The sequence below is a fragment of the Lygodium microphyllum genome, chromosome 22, assembly GCF_053477565.2.
Source record: "Lygodium microphyllum isolate KBCC chromosome 22, Lygodium_microphyllum_v1.1.10, whole genome shotgun sequence".
NCBI classification, from domain to species: Eukaryota; Viridiplantae; Streptophyta; class Polypodiopsida; order Schizaeales; family Lygodiaceae; genus Lygodium; species Lygodium microphyllum.
Genome location: NC_141156.1, coordinates 79,825,961 through 79,841,292, shown reverse-complemented (window position 1 = coordinate 79,841,292; position 15,332 = coordinate 79,825,961). Strand labels below are relative to the sequence as shown.

The 15,332-nt window shown below is 45.1% G+C and overlaps 1 protein-coding gene across 6 annotated transcripts in view; it reads right to left on the bottom strand.

The window, feature by feature from the left end:
* Window positions 1-15,332, bottom strand: part of LOC148017328 (uncharacterized) — a 111,005-nt gene that overhangs the window by 33,677 nt on the left and 61,996 nt on the right. For 3 of the 6 annotated variants that reach the window (XM_087663446.1, XM_087663450.1, XM_087663448.1), the window contains exons 4-17: window positions 7,801-7,845; window positions 7,413-7,494; window positions 7,170-7,238; window positions 6,849-7,019; window positions 6,664-6,729; window positions 6,489-6,557; window positions 6,165-6,344; window positions 5,979-6,061; window positions 5,273-5,314; window positions 4,822-5,103; window positions 2,800-2,948; window positions 2,484-2,590; window positions 2,347-2,388; window positions 2,148-2,207 (exon numbers count right to left, since the gene is read on the bottom strand). In XM_087663446.1, coding sequence (XP_087519572.1) covers window positions 2,148-2,207; window positions 2,347-2,388; window positions 2,484-2,590; window positions 2,800-2,948; window positions 4,822-5,103; window positions 5,273-5,314; window positions 5,979-6,061; window positions 6,165-6,344; window positions 6,489-6,557; window positions 6,664-6,729; window positions 6,849-7,019; window positions 7,170-7,238; window positions 7,413-7,494; window positions 7,801-7,845 — 1,447 coding nt within the window. The remainder of the gene's footprint in view (window positions 1-2,147; window positions 2,208-2,346; window positions 2,389-2,483; window positions 2,591-2,799; window positions 2,949-4,821; window positions 5,104-5,272; window positions 5,315-5,978; window positions 6,062-6,164; window positions 6,345-6,488; window positions 6,558-6,663; window positions 6,730-6,848; window positions 7,020-7,169; window positions 7,239-7,412; window positions 7,495-7,800; window positions 7,846-15,332) is intronic. The other 3 variants (XM_087663447.1, XM_087663449.1, XM_087663451.1) reach the window with 2 other exon arrangements.

Genomic DNA, 15,332 nt, shown 5'->3' with positions numbered 1-15,332 from the left:
TTAAAGACAAATCTTATTCGAAGACCAAAGACAGCCTACCCAAATCCTCACCCTCTACTCCACCTAGGACCTCAAGCCCATCAAGTAAGAGTACTACTACATACCTTCCCAACCGAGAGGGGATCATGCTCCTACATCTACAGCTTATCCACCGCACCCATAAGGCACTCATACTAACCAATGGACATCCATTGGTCATATGGTCATTGGACAATCCCTTTAGCCAATCCCCATCATGATACCAGAAGGGGTTTGTGATGGGCCTATCACCCTTCTAATGGACTTTAGTCCTCTTGGACTTTCCCATGAGAACCTTCGATCCAGTGGATCATGGGGCATAGCGCCTCCCTTGGTCCAAATACCTTGGCACTAACTACGACTTTACTGTCCTTCCCACTTGCATCTCTTCATATTCTAGCAAGGCTAGCTCTAGCTTGTTTGTAGCTTTTCCACACTTTAGCTTGCCCCACCTTGGGGCGGGGAAGACTTACACTAATGCACCAATATCTTTGTTGAAGAAGAGGTGCGCATGTCCTCTGGTCTCATATGGTACTTATGGTCATTGGTTGTGTTTCAGTCAAGAATTAACATTGCAAGGACCTACCGGTTTTGATCAGGGTAGATACTCAGATGGTCCAAGTTTCAACACTCTGACTTGGGTTTTCCTCTTTGGTTGCATTTCACATTCTTCGACCAGTATGGAGGCTTTTCCCCTCCCGAGGTCGAGTTACGACCTTCCTTGGGGATACCACAAAAAGTCATTGCTTTCACATGTTTCTAGCGGGCCACATACTTCACTCTCCATCAAATGTTTCTCTGCCCCTCCCATAGACTTCAGCACTAAAGCAATCTTTGTCTCCCTTGAAGATAGGCAAGATGAGTCCTTCAGCTCTCTTCTAAGTTTCCATCACTTTCCCATGGGACCCTCTGGTTCAATGGATCATATAGCATAGCATATCCTTTGGTTCAAATGCTCATGGCAGTAACCGCAATCTTACTCCTCTCCCCACCTACGTATCTTTGGATTCTAGCAAAAGACAGGCTCTAGCTTGTTTTTACTTTTTCCACATAGCTTTAGCTTGCCTCCCCTTTGAGAGTGGGAAAACTTCTTGCCCTAAAGTACCAAAAGCATCTTGATTGAAGTACAGTTATGCATGCCCTATGGTCTCATGTGATACTTATGCTCATTACTTGTGTTTGAGTAAAAAAGTAACACTGCATGGATCTGCTGGTTATGATGAGTATAGAGACTTGGATAGTTTGGCATTCCCACATCAGTTTTCCTCTTTGATTAAGCTTCATGTTATTGGACCATCATGGAGACGTCTATTCAAATACAACTCACTATAGTAATAAATGGAGATGTAAGCACTAAAATCCTAAGCAAGTCAATATTGACTTGCTTAGGATTTCAGTTTGGCATTCCCACATCAGTTTTCCTCTTTGATTAAACTTCACGTTATTGGACCAGCATGGAGACGTCTATTCAAATACAACTCAGTATAGTAATAAATGGAGATGTAAGCACTAAAATCCTAAGCAAGTCAATATTGACTAAGGACTCTAATATGGTAACCATGTGTATATGTACCTGGAACTCGGTTTGGTGTACATCATCTTGATTACAATATTGGAAGCCTATGAAGTAATCATGTGAGTTCTAAGAACAAACCTTGCCTAAGGGAGAGATGATTGTAATGTCAGCTCAATGTTTGATGGGGAAGTATAGAAGAAATTCAATTTGACATTGGTTACCCTTTCAAGGGTTGATCAATAGTGAAATTTAATAGTATAACAAAATTCAATTCGACATCAGGCTTCCTTTCATGTCTTAATCAATATCAAAGCTACACAGTCCCGGTGGATGGTAAACATGTAGCCTTTCAGTTGGAAAGAATCAACAAATCCTACACATCTCTTATCAGGATCCTTAATTTTAAGCCAACCAATGACAAGCCCCAAAAAAACTTGAATTTGTTCTAGGCATATCACATCAATGAAGATCATCTAAAACATTGGAAATATTATTCGTGCTTCAAATTTGGACTAAAAGATGCCAGATTTCTATGAAGACTTATCGTTAAATTCAGAAGGCAAGTTTAGTGCTATGTGATAAAAAGTCGCAGAGATTTTGGATATGCTCATACCGCTGAACGCCGTTCTGGAAGCCAATCACCAACACTGGAAGATTTGTGAAGCACAGATGTCTGGGTAGGATACACACTCGTTTCAGAAATAACAAGTGGCACTCCAAAACTCACAAAGTTCAATATACTCTTTTTTTTCTTATTAACAGTAGAAATAGAGAACTTGGTTTGTAATAGACAGTAGAGTTAATAACCATGCCTGGACACTTGCATTCCTCCGAGCAGCTGAAGATTGAGCATCCTGGAAACCCAATAAGGTTCATGCTTGTTTACTGGAAGCAGCAAGACGAAATGAAAATAGCATAACCTAAAGAGAAATAGATGAAAAATACTTGCCTCTTGCAGCTCCATGTCATGTGATGTGACAGAGAATCGTCCTTTTTTCTGAATCAGTGGTGTCTTCAACTTATCTTCTAAAGACTCCTTTTGATTTTTTGAATCTGCTGTGATATGCACACCCATCATCACAAAAAAGTAAGGCAGAAATATCACCAGAGCCCAACTCTAGATAAAATAAAGACAGATAAGATGTGGCCCAACTTTCCTTCTTCCAAACAAAATTCCCTCCAAATAGAGACAAATGCCAAGGCTATATCAATGTGCCAAGAACAAAAACTAATGCATTCAAATAAATACCATCAACTAAGCTCACCTTCCAAACACTTTGACAACACCGCAGGCCCATTAGAAGACCTGTTGTCCTGAGCCATACCAGCTATTAGAGGCCCACTCAGAGGCTTCTCTTTTAGCCCTTGTGTTCGGGCTTCTTCCTCCACCGTATGTTCCACTAGATTTGACTCCCTGGTTATTACAGTCAAAACATTTGCATCAAAACCCATTAACAAATTTGAAATTATACTTGTGAAGCAACATGTCACAGACCCTAGCAAAACAGCCTCTCTCTATAACAAGCATCCTTAGTGAAAGAAGGTAAACCATGCCAAAAACAATACAGACCTACGTGAACAGAAATTCATGGATCAACAGTTATTCCAAGATTACAATGAGCTGCAACCCAATAAGAGGCAAGTTGAAATTGCAGCTCATGCCACAGTTATCAAAGTATGTAGGTGGCAAAATGTGAGCATATAACACAGAGGTTGTAGATTTGAGGATCCTAAATGCGGGAGGGTCAGACATTTCTTGTAAGGGCTTGCCAATGCTTGCTGCATTGCTAGCAGTTGGTGTGGTTCTAGACCCCTTTCCAACTGAATTCCCTTTGCAGCAGACTCATCCTTTATGGGTCCAGGGTGAATTATGGATTTGAACCATCATCCATCATGGCTAGTGCCCTTGTGTGAAAAGGTTTCTTTTTTTCTGGGAGAGGATAAGAAGAAGAAAAAGGCTGTTGGGAATTTTTTGCCCCCCCTTTAGCATCACACGCTTGCAACAATTGAAGTTACTAAGAGTCCACCCATCCATCAGCTCATGATATGTACAAAACCCAGAACTGCATAGGCACACAATAACCCAACTCACAAGGTGAGTTGATCTTAACATGGGTCATGCCATGCATAGCTCAGACCAGACTTTGTGCGAGTCCTACATGTCATAAATGAGGGCTCTTTAAGAAGAAGAAAAAGGCTGTTTGGACTTCCCCCTCACAAGGTGACTCGATCTTAACACGGCTCATGCCATGCATAGCTCAGACCAGACTTTGTGGGAGTCTTACATGTCATAAACAAGGGCTCTTTAAGAAGAAGAAAAAGGCTGTTTGGACTTCCCCCCTCCAAAAGCATAATCACACTTTTGCAACAATTGAAGTTACTGTCCACCCAGCCGTCAGCTTATGATATCTACGAAACCCAGAATTGCATAGGCGCACATTAACCCGACTCACAAGGTGACTTGACCTTAACAAGGGTTCTGTCATGCATAGCTCAGACTGGACTTTGCGGGAGTCTTGCATCTCATAAAGGATGGCTCTTTATGGCCACATTGAAGTTGACCAAACACTGCTTGGTGCGGTAGTGGCCCAGCAGCACGCCATGGTTTGGTTTCTTTTCTTTTCTTTCTTCCTTTTTTTCTTTGGTGTTTTTGTTGTTCCTTTTTTATACTGGCAATAATTTAGGTTACTAAGCCTGAACCCAGCCATCAGTTCATAATATCTACACCATAATAGCATAGGCACACAAGAACCCAAACTTACCAGATGACTTGATCTCAACATGTAGGCCACATGACAAATACGCAAGAGCTGGTCTGTTCATGAATGAGGGCTCTTTATGGCCACATTGAGGTTGTCAAAACAGTATTTAGTGCCAAATTCCAACCATCTGTGCCCCATTCAATCGTGCCTTCTAAAGGAAAACCTACAAGCTCAATGATGTGAAAATTTGCAATGTATTGGTACATAAATTTACCAAAATTGCATAATGTGAAAGTTCTTAGGTTTTTGAACCAAACAAGTAAAGGGAGACACTGCACCAGTCAGGACATTGAAGAGAGTGAAGGCAGATCATGGATATTACATCCTAAATCGTTGTAAAAGGTATAACTGGAGGTTTCATCTGCAATCTTCTCTATTAGAATTTAAGGCAACCAACTTAGCATACATCCAACATGAGAATACACAATGTTATCAAAGTAACCATTGCTCGAGAAGGACAAAGGAATTAGGACACATAAATTTTTGAGTCACATCTGAATTTCAGAATGCACTCAAGATGCAAACCTGTCTTCTTCATGTGCATCATCTGTGTATTCATCTGTCGAAACACTGCATACTGAATGAGAATGTTCATGATCATGCACATTGTCATCAGCTTGTTCAACTTCCATTCTCTGTTCCTTCTCATCATCAGGAACTACTTCTGTGCCTATTATATGCTTCTCGTCATCATCTTTTGCAACAGTCTCTTTCTCTTCTCCTTTCTGCTGCTGCAAGCTCTTGATCCCATGAGGTGAATCTGCACTGTCTTGATCTGGGTCATCCTCGAAAACATCAAAGCGTCCACTGCACATCCATTTCAGCTTCAAAGTTAAACTCCTGCAGAAATCATAGATGACAACACCTAGATACTGTTCGAGGGTGTCGTTAGGTAAGAAAATGGGATAACTTCCAAGCAGCTCGTAAACTCATATTGTCAGTAAACTGCATAAGGCAGGTTGCCAACACCACTTACATATGCTTGGGCTCCTTCTTCCCAACTCCTGGATGTGGAGGCCTGTGCAGAACTTTGGAAAGTTATAGTCAGAATAGTAAGAGAGCACAAAGCTGGGCTGAAATTGAGGAACCAAACAATTCTATATCCCTTAATAGCTGGGCTGAAATTGAGGAACCAAACAATTCTATATCCCTTAATTGTTAGTGTAACTTCATATGATCTATGCTATAGAGTGCAACCTAAAATCCCCACGAATAACAAACTCCCGATTGGTTGAACCTATACTCTGATACAAATTTCTGTAACAAAAGATGAGTCCTTTTAAAGAATACTAGTCCCAATGCCATATAGGTTATTTTCCTTCTCAGAGTCAGCAGCTGTGCTAGTATTGCCCCATTTGACCATTTGTGCCTGGTTTTGTGGGGTTTTGGACTTCTTAGATCATTTTATTCTTAGGTTTGGGCATTCACGCTAGAGGGCTAGGATATAGCTACCTTGCCCAGCATTCAAACTAGAGAAACATACTAATCTGCATACTTAGATTCCTCTATATTATGATCTCCTACTTTTTTATGTTCCACCTTTTGAATTAGTATGCTTAGAAAAGTCATAAACACCCATATTTCTACAGGAAAATCATCTAATGCATTCTGACACATCTAAGCATTTTGAAAAAACAAACCACTGCCATCAATTTGAAAGATGTCAAATGGTAAGTAATTACTTGGTATCATTAGGTATTTTTGATGTAGCTGGAGAAGGAGAAGGCAAAGGTCCTGAACGAATACGTGTAACACGTTCACCAGCCTGGTGAGCACAAAAGAGAACAGAAACATCAAGGTCTCACTAGAATAAGACTTCGCATATGGTCTTACCAGAAAAGTATACAAATTAAACAAAGAAAACTAACATCAGTTGTGCTTTCCACTTTGAGGGAATGAATTGTTACAGGCTGTGGACAAGCTTCGGCATCCTGATTGATTGATGGTGGTGGTGACGTTGCCTGAACTGTCTCCAAGGCATCCATGGTTTTCTTCTCACCTTCCTTTAAAAATGGCTCTTCCTTCACAGCAGTAACTTCAACATCGTCCTGAAGATGCACAGAAAATTGACAAGCTTTGTGAATGTTTATTATGTCAGCATCAAGAAAACATAGTGCACTAATAGTCTGATGTTATGCATTCTTTTTAAAGAGTAAGAGAGAAGCAATATGTGGATATTATAAACATCATACCAGAGCAGCCTGTGCCTTCATGTCTTCTAAATCAAAATTCCAGCCGCTAACACCTCGCTTGTACTCATTCTTGATAGAGACAGCTCAAAGGTTAATTTGCAAACAAGACTATCAAGGGAGCAGTTTCAAACTTACAATATAAGTAAGCATACAAATCTTTGAAAGAAAGGTGTACCTGAGACCTCTCTTCTTGCTCCCCATACGGCATTTTCTTTTGAGCTAGACGTGCGGCATCTTTCATCTGTAATACAAATCCATTCATTATGAGGCTACTTGTAAAAATGTTAAACAAGATAACCGAAATTCCCGGAGCTGATAATGGCATATATGACCATGTATAGTAAGATTAGTTTCACAGACCTTCAAGTCATGCACACGTTCCCAAAGAGGAGGAAGAGGATCCAATATTGTTCGAGCAACGTATTCAGCAGAGCGAGCATGCTTGAAGAAAGAGTGCTTGAGCAATTTCTCTGCACTTGGACGTTTTGTAGGATCTTTCACCAAACACATTGCTATCATCTCTTTGAATGACTGAAGGAACAAACACCAAAGCGCCCCCCCCCCCCCCCCCCCAAAAAAAGAAAAGGGCCCCCAAATCCAAAGAGATGAATAAAAAGCTGAAACAGTTGCCTTGCATCTTGATGAATCACATGAAGAGGGTTAATAATACTAGTGATTTACCTTTGAAAACCTTTTGTCTCTCTCATAGTCAAGCCCTGGAGGGGCATTTTGTAAGGTCATCAAAAGTACCTGTCATTAACAAGAAAATGTCTTATCAGTCATTGATGACCTTCACTGCTTTTTAAAAACTATATTACAAAGTCAAATACACTTCAACGGATCCTTTTCTTTTTGGCATGCGTTGATAGCAAATAAGTTCCCACTTAAACATCAAGAGCTGTAAATGGCAAAACTATCTAGAACCTTCATAGGAGGGTACTTCGAGAAGGGGGCATGCCCATGTGCTAGCTCCAAGGCTGTGATCCCAAAGGACCAAATATCAGCCCTGCAAAAAGTCACACTCATAGATTTCAAGAAGACCCAAAATTTGTCTGCTTTGTCATCGACCAGCAAAAAAGGAAGGGCAAAGGTTATCCATCACAGACAAAATAGAGTGTACAAGACCCCAATGTGGCAGCTCCCCACAATACTACCCACATGTGCAAAGACAAAACTTTGATACAACCAACCCATTATGTACTATCCAAAAGTACGCAAGTTTGGAAACTCCACGCTTCAATTACTTGCATGCAGTGCCATAAGTACATAAGAAAATTGAATTAAGCAGAGATTCCGAGAGAATGATGCTTACTTGAAATCATACCCATGAACTTGCTCCATAACCTCAGGTGCCATCCTGAAATCAAAAAAATAGAAATTTAAAAAAATATATATAAGGTCTAAAATGAAACTTTCATGGGCATCTTCTGAAACTAATGTCTTCATAAATGCTGTGGTCATGGATCTCAAGATCACAACTAAACTGTTACAATACAAGCGTTCTTTCAGATAAAGTAAGCAAAAAGCCAACTACGCATGTCAATTATCCCTACAAATAGATTATTAATCAAGGACTTTTGTGGCTTGTCACTTGCTTTAGCACTAACACAAAGTACCTTTGGGACTAAATCATAAGGTAGATTAAGAATGAGAGAAGAAGAAAGAAAGAAAGTTATATTAACATCTACAAAAAGCCAAATCAACCTATGAGACCAAAATGTTACACCTAAAAAGTTAGGGAATTCCCCCAAGTCCCAAAGTAGCTGTCATCTGATGCTATGACTAACTAAATGGAAAAAAAACTGTAAGCAATACATAGCTCATGAGTACAAAATGATGTCTAAGCCAAATACAATGTGGAGCTGCTCAAGAGGCACTCTCATCCCAAGATAACTCTCATGGGTCTATCTAGCATAGAGAAGCTAAAGCGGTGAGGTAGGCCAATGACAATGTAGTATCCTCCATATCTGCAAATGGTGCCTCCTATGGGGGTGTGGAGCAACTGGGGCGTGGGCAACACGCCCTACAACTCTATATGGCTATGTCTAGTGTGGTCCCCCGTGGTGGGGCTGCCAACAGGTCTAATGGGGGCTCTGTGGTGGAGGGAGTAGTCAATGCTTTGTAGAGCTCCGTGAGTGTGCACTCATGTGTGGTTCCATGTCTCCACTCCTGAGTCCGTAAGAAGGGCTCTCTATGGTGGCATAGCTCCAATAAGAAGAGCCCGAGAAATCTTTGATCCACAAAATCCATCACCCTAGATAGTGGCCCAAATCCCACTCTAAACAAGCAATGGAAGTGCCCTTGGATCTCATGTATGCTAGGCATTTGCATAAGTAGTGCTCCTTTGTCTCTCGCTCGAGCTAACAAAGCTGGCAAATCCAATCCTCCAAGGGAAGGAAGTTTGTGTTGTATCTACCTATCTCGATCCAGAGCTAGTGTCAAGATGTACGGAGCTATCCAATGGTGCATCACACACTATGAGACAAGTGGGCATCCATGTATCTCAAGCAAAAAACAAAGACATCAAGGGATATGTGCAAAAGATGCTTCCAATAGAAAGCCATATTTGTCTCTAGATCCTCAGTAGGTGTCATCCATGTTCTGGCTATATAGCTGAATAATGTCCATCATGATGATGTGGTTCAACTCCTCTCGACTAAGCTACTAGGGGTCTCTCCATTTGCTCCCATCCCTCATATATCTCATCCCCCCTAGGTAGTGGTCAATCCTTTGGCTCTCCTCGTGTGGTAGAGGCTCAATCCCCATATGGAGGGGCCATACAGAAGTGTTGGTGTGACCAGAGTGTCGAAAAGCTAGAGCTTCATCCGAGATTCCTAAAACTATATGTGTGTGCATCAACCCTAAAAATGTAATCACCAAGTAAACATATCTTTGGACCACCTCCACTATTTTCTCTCCATATGTGAAATAGGGAATCGCCAAATCCACTGGGAGGAAGTGTTAAACACCATAAACTTGGTTTTCCCAAGGATCACTATGAGATCCCTATCCTGACAGAAGGCCTATAGTGCATCTAGGTGGTGTTGCAACCCCTCCGATGTGCTGGAGATGAAAAATATGTCATTAGCATACATTAATATGGGTATCAATACTCCCCCCAGACCATCTCCCTCCCCTTAAGTGTGAACAGAGTATTTGTTAGCTCATGTGTGAATCTGTGCATGCCAATTGGGTTGAGCACACTAGTCATTATTCAGGCATTATTTTACTGGTTTTTGTGTTGCATTTGTGGCATTTTATGCAAGTCAACCAGCATTAAATGCTAGCCGACCAATTGCCATTTTAGGCCTATTTTATGCCGATTTGTTCTACGGCTCCTCCTCCTCCTCCCATTTAGTCATCATCATTCTTCAAGTGGTCTTCCGGTTGGAGAGAGGAGCCGGTGCCAATGCCCACACAACCAGTGACTCACTGGTGTACGCACCGTTCTCCTGTTTGGAATATGGATTCCATTTCCCAAACACATCCCTGAGTTCTCTTCTTTTGCAATGTTCATTTGTTTTCTTTCTCTTATGTCTTGTATTCACCAGTTTATTTCATCACTTGTTTTCCATTGCTGCACCACTTCCAACATGGTATCAGATTACAGGATCTAGATTCTTGCTGTGATTTTCGTCCTAATTGCAGGTCTTTCTCTCCCCTGCTGATCAGGCCTGCGTTTTTCAGACCAGCAACATACGTTTTCAGCCTGCAATCGTCAGTTTTCTGCATTAAATGCTCAACCAGCCTGTGTTTTTCATTTTCTGCCCCTAACCATGGCTGCGCGACTGTTTGAACATGGCGTTTTTGCTGTTTCTAGCAGTTTTTGACTGGTTTTTATTCATTTTGTAGCAGTTGGCCTTCATTTCTAATCAGATTTTTTGTTACACTACATGTGAACTCTCATATTGTGAAGTCTTTGCTGTTGGTTTGGCTGTATTCCCTCTCCGTATTATCTCTTTCCTCTATCTTCTCTTCTTCTCTTCTCCAAATGGCTCCTCCGTGCCATTCTACAAATGATAAGTTAACATGGACTTGACTATCTTATTGGAGTGTTATGATGAAAGCCTGGTTTGTGCAGAAGCATATTTGGTACATTGTATGTGGAGCTATTTCTCGGCCTCAACGTCCTTTCCCTCTTCCCAAAGATTTTGATGAGGCCAACCATGAGAAAGTTGTGCTTACATGGGATTCGGACAATGCACATGCGTACTCTGCACTGCTTCGATGTATTTTTAAAGAAGTTTTGTCGACGATTACCTATTGCAGAACATCTCCCGAAGCATGGTCAAAGCTTCAGATGATGTACAAGGCACCTTCCCCCAGGCATGCTGTGACCCTTTATGGATAGCTTCAATAGATGAAATTTGAGCCGAAGGACACCATTCAGTCCTTTTTGCTCCGTGTTACACAAGTACAGAACCAGCTTCGATACATACAATCTTCCCTTCCAAAGGCACATCTAGTGGGAATGGTACTCTATAAGCTCCCCCCAGAGTTTGATGGAGTGGCCAATGCTTTGCCGGTGCAAACATCCTCTACACCTGTGAGCTTTACACATATGTCCTCAATGTTGCTTGAGCGTGAGGCATCTTTGCATTTATAGGGGAGGCTTCCGTCCCATTATGGAGGTTCGAGTGAGGCCTTTATAGCTTCAAAGAGAGGTGACACGAAAAAGAAGTCGAAGGCCCAGTGTTATCACTATGATAAGAAGGGACACTTATGGAAGGACTACGAGGAGTAAGCAACCTCACCATTTTAGTTCTATTTTATGCCTATTTATTCTATGGCTCCTCACCCTCCCATTCGGTCATCATCATTCTTCAAGTGGTCTTCCCATTGGAGAGAGGAGCTTGTGCAATGTCCATGCAGCCAGTGACTCACTTTTGTACACGTCGTTATTGTGTTTGGTATATGGATTCCAATATTACATCTGTCAAGTCAGGTGCGACTAGCAAACACTCCCTACCGACACGCCACTGCCCTCACCCCTACCATTGCAATCCCGTCGAACTCCTCCCCGATGACTGGCATTGCACCCCCCCCCCCCCCCATCCCTCTTGCCTGCTACTCGCCATCACATTGCCTGCCCCTTCTCAGCATCAAGCTGTGCTACCACGCTATGCCCCTGAGCCCCTCCTCCTCGCCATTATGCTGCCCCCCTCCCCTCCACCCCTCCCCCACTCCCCCCCTCCACCCCTTCCCCCCCACCTGCACCCTGTTCGCAGGGTGACCCCACCTACTTGCAACCATTCGCACTACCCCCCTTCCCTCCCCACCCTGGTATCTCTCCCGCGCTGCCCCCAAGCGGACGATCCAGGCCCACCACACTCTGCAATGCCACTCTGACCCCCCACGCACTCGCTGGCCTTCACTCTACGGATCCAGGTCCCCCCACCCATGCGGCTCCAATATGACGCAATCACCCGTGGCGTCCGGTGCCTCCACCGCCATCAAAAAAATAGACCCCCCCCCCCCCCCCCCCGTCCTCGCTATCACACATCCCCCCACCATTGCTCCATCCTCTTGCAGCAGCAACACCCCCTCCTCCGATAGTACAGCAGTGTGATTGGTAGGTTCTCAGAAGGGACGCGCAGTGGAAACCTCACGTCAGACGCCGGTGCATTCTACGAGTGCCCCCTAGTCAAACACTTTGCACGTAGTCCTCTCTGAGGAACATCTCTTAGCAGTCCGTGCCACAAAGCTGGAGCTAAAAGAAACAGCGATCTTTGGTCAGGTCATAGGACACTCACCGTGCAGGGCTTAGCTTCGGGATTGGCTTCACTCCATGCGGCGCATCGGCACGGCGCAGATCGTGGAGGCAATCCTCATGGGGCAAGGGGTCTTCATGATATGACTCACCTCAACAAACGTAGCCCATGAGTTAGTGGCCACTTCATCCTATGTCTCCACGAAGGGGGTCATCTACATGGTCCCTTCGTATAGTGGTTTCACAGTGGAGGCATTCGCACTCCACAACAGTTTCCTTAGACACCCGGTCACCCTACTCTTCCCCGATCTAGCGATAGAGTATCGCCACCTTGTGGAAGACTTTGGACAGCTCTTCAACACTGTCCTTCCTGCCTCTTTTGCGGACACAATGACAACCGCAGGAGTCCCAAAGGTACAGGTGGCAATAAAAGAGACAAAGAAGATACCACAATTTCTAGAGATTGAGGCAAGCGCACACTCCTTTAGGCAGCAGGTTATTGTGACCAGGCAGCCCGGCCAGTGCCTGCGTTGCCATGACTTCGGACATCTGGCAGCAAAAGTGCACAGGTCCAAAGACGACAAAGAGAGAGACGGCAAGGGGGGGCGCAGCCAACAACCCCTTAGACAGAGCCACGGTAGCAAGGAGCAAGAGAGCGAGCGTCGCCCCCCCAGTAGAACACCACACGCTCCCTCCCCCTCCTCGCCCCACTCGACAAGACCACATGCCTACACATCCAACCCCCACAGAGGCGTCACAAGCCACCTCACCCGAGAACCCACATCCCCCACCCCCTAACCCCCCCCTCCCCACGGCTCCCCCCCAGACCCTAGTCCACATCCCCTCCCTCCAAAGCTACCAGCCCCCCCCCCCACACCCGCCATGTGCCTTCGACCATCCCACCACCCTTCAATCCTCCCCCTCTCCACCATCACTCCCGCCGACCAATACCCCTGATCCCCACCCAACACAAGTGACCCCCCTCCCCTCCCCACAGGAGTTGAGGAGCCCCATACACCGACATCCTCCACTCACCGGCAGTCTAGCCCCCCCCCCCCCTCCCCACACAGCCACCAATTCTTCCGTCTATGCCACCCATCACACTTTCACGAGACAGACGCAGCTGCTACCACGGGAGTTTTTTCGCAGTGGATTGCGGTCTTACCTGAGAGTTTCGGAGCGCGGGGAATTCCCACTATACCCCAAGAGGTGGGAATCTTCGTGGTACGCAAGTCAAGGAGCGGCAAGGTCCATCTACTAGCACCACCGGATGGACCAAACTATGCCTTCTTCCTTTAGACATCTCACACAGGAGACTAGACGTCAACTCAGATAGAGAAGGAGGTGAAGAACCAAGTGGCAAATCACATCTCCCAGTGGATGAGAGAAGGTGGACTGGCACTTTTCTCCCAGCAGTTGCTAGGTTGCATGATGGACATTAATTGGTGGACTGGGGTCGAGATCCCACATCTGAGCATTATCTTTCAAGCCCCTCCGCAGTGGAGAGCCCCGATGAATGTGATCGAGTGGCCCCTGGCACAAACGGCCCGTTTCTACCAGTGCACAGAATCTCGCCTCTCAACTTGGTTGATAGATGCTCTAGTGGTACCACCAGGCCCGTCCATCACCCCCATTATCCCTGGTCGAGGGCTACCATGGGGAAATGGAACTCACCATCCACGCCAGCAGCAAAGCATATCTGCATGCCTCATAGCTCCTCTTCCTCGTCAATAGCTTCCACACCGAACAGATGTTTGTTCGGTCAATCACAGGTTTCTCCATGAGTCTACATCTCACATCCTAGAATATGAATAACCTCCACTATAATGGAGCACATGGTTCCAAGAAGTTGATTGTTCGGAAAGAGCTGCAGCATGCTACCCTTGTCGGACGGATCGACATATTACTTCTACACGAGCACAAGCTCATTGCCGCCCAGGCCTAGCGGGTAGGGAAGGTACTCCCGGGTAGTTCACACACTTACTGGGAGCACGCCATCAGTGCCCACAGTAGGAGTGGAGGCATATGCACCTCTATTGGCCCGAGCCTCACCGCCTGTGTACGAGACCACAGGACAATTGTGGCAAGGAGGTTTCTATGGATCAAATTGGATATTGGGGACTCATGCCTTGGAGTCCTCGATGTCTATGCCCCTACTGAGATTAGGGCATGCAACATGTTCTGGGTGGATATCGCAGTAGGACTCCCAATGGTGGACTCCTGGATTGTTGGAGGAGACTTCAACAACCTAGAGGCCTTAGAGGACCAACAAGACAAAGGCAAAAACTACCAAGGCATGGCTGGGGAAGAGCAAGAGGCTTGGGAGGTTTTCCTACTAGCAATAGGAGCACGCGATGCTTGGAGAGACCTAGCTTTCCACAGGAGGGAGAGGTCACTGGACTTCTCTTGGGGATACAAGCGGCTAGGCGGAGTCCTGCTGGAGCGGCTAGATAGGTTCTATGTGGGAGAGTGGGGATGCTCTCGCGGAGGCCAGGTAGGGCAGTTGGCGGGCACCACCTTGTTCGATCACTGCCCAGTTCTCTTGAGACTTGAACCCCTAGCATCTGCCCTAGACACACAATCCTGTCGGATCCCCGACTCGATCTATAGGAGGGAGAAGGTGAAGAGACAGATTGAGCAAATTCGGACTAGGGAGTGGGACAGAAGGCACCGGATCGCAGAGGAAGTTGCAGAGGTCCTAGCCGAGTCAAGTAGTATCTGCTAGGAGGCAGCCTTGTAGGCTAGACAACAGAGCTAGGAGAAGGAGAGAGCACTCCGGCGGGACTTAACAGCCATGTAGAGATTACTACAAGAGGCACCAAGGAATCCCATCCTCCACGCACAAGAGTTATGCGCACGAGCGGCCAGCCTAGAGGACAGGCACTCGGAGTTCTCATTCCATATCTCAGCAGCCTTCTGAGCACAGAATGGAGACACGATGTGCAAGGAATTTTTCCAGGTGCACCAGCCCTACACCTGATGAGTGCAGATACACAATCTTCGGGATCAGTATAGGAGGACTCGTTCCAGCCCAGACGATGTGATTGAGATTGCTACCGACTACTACAAACACCTTTTCCAACAGAAGACAGCTTCAGCTAAAGAACAATGGTGTAGACAACAAGTCTGGGATC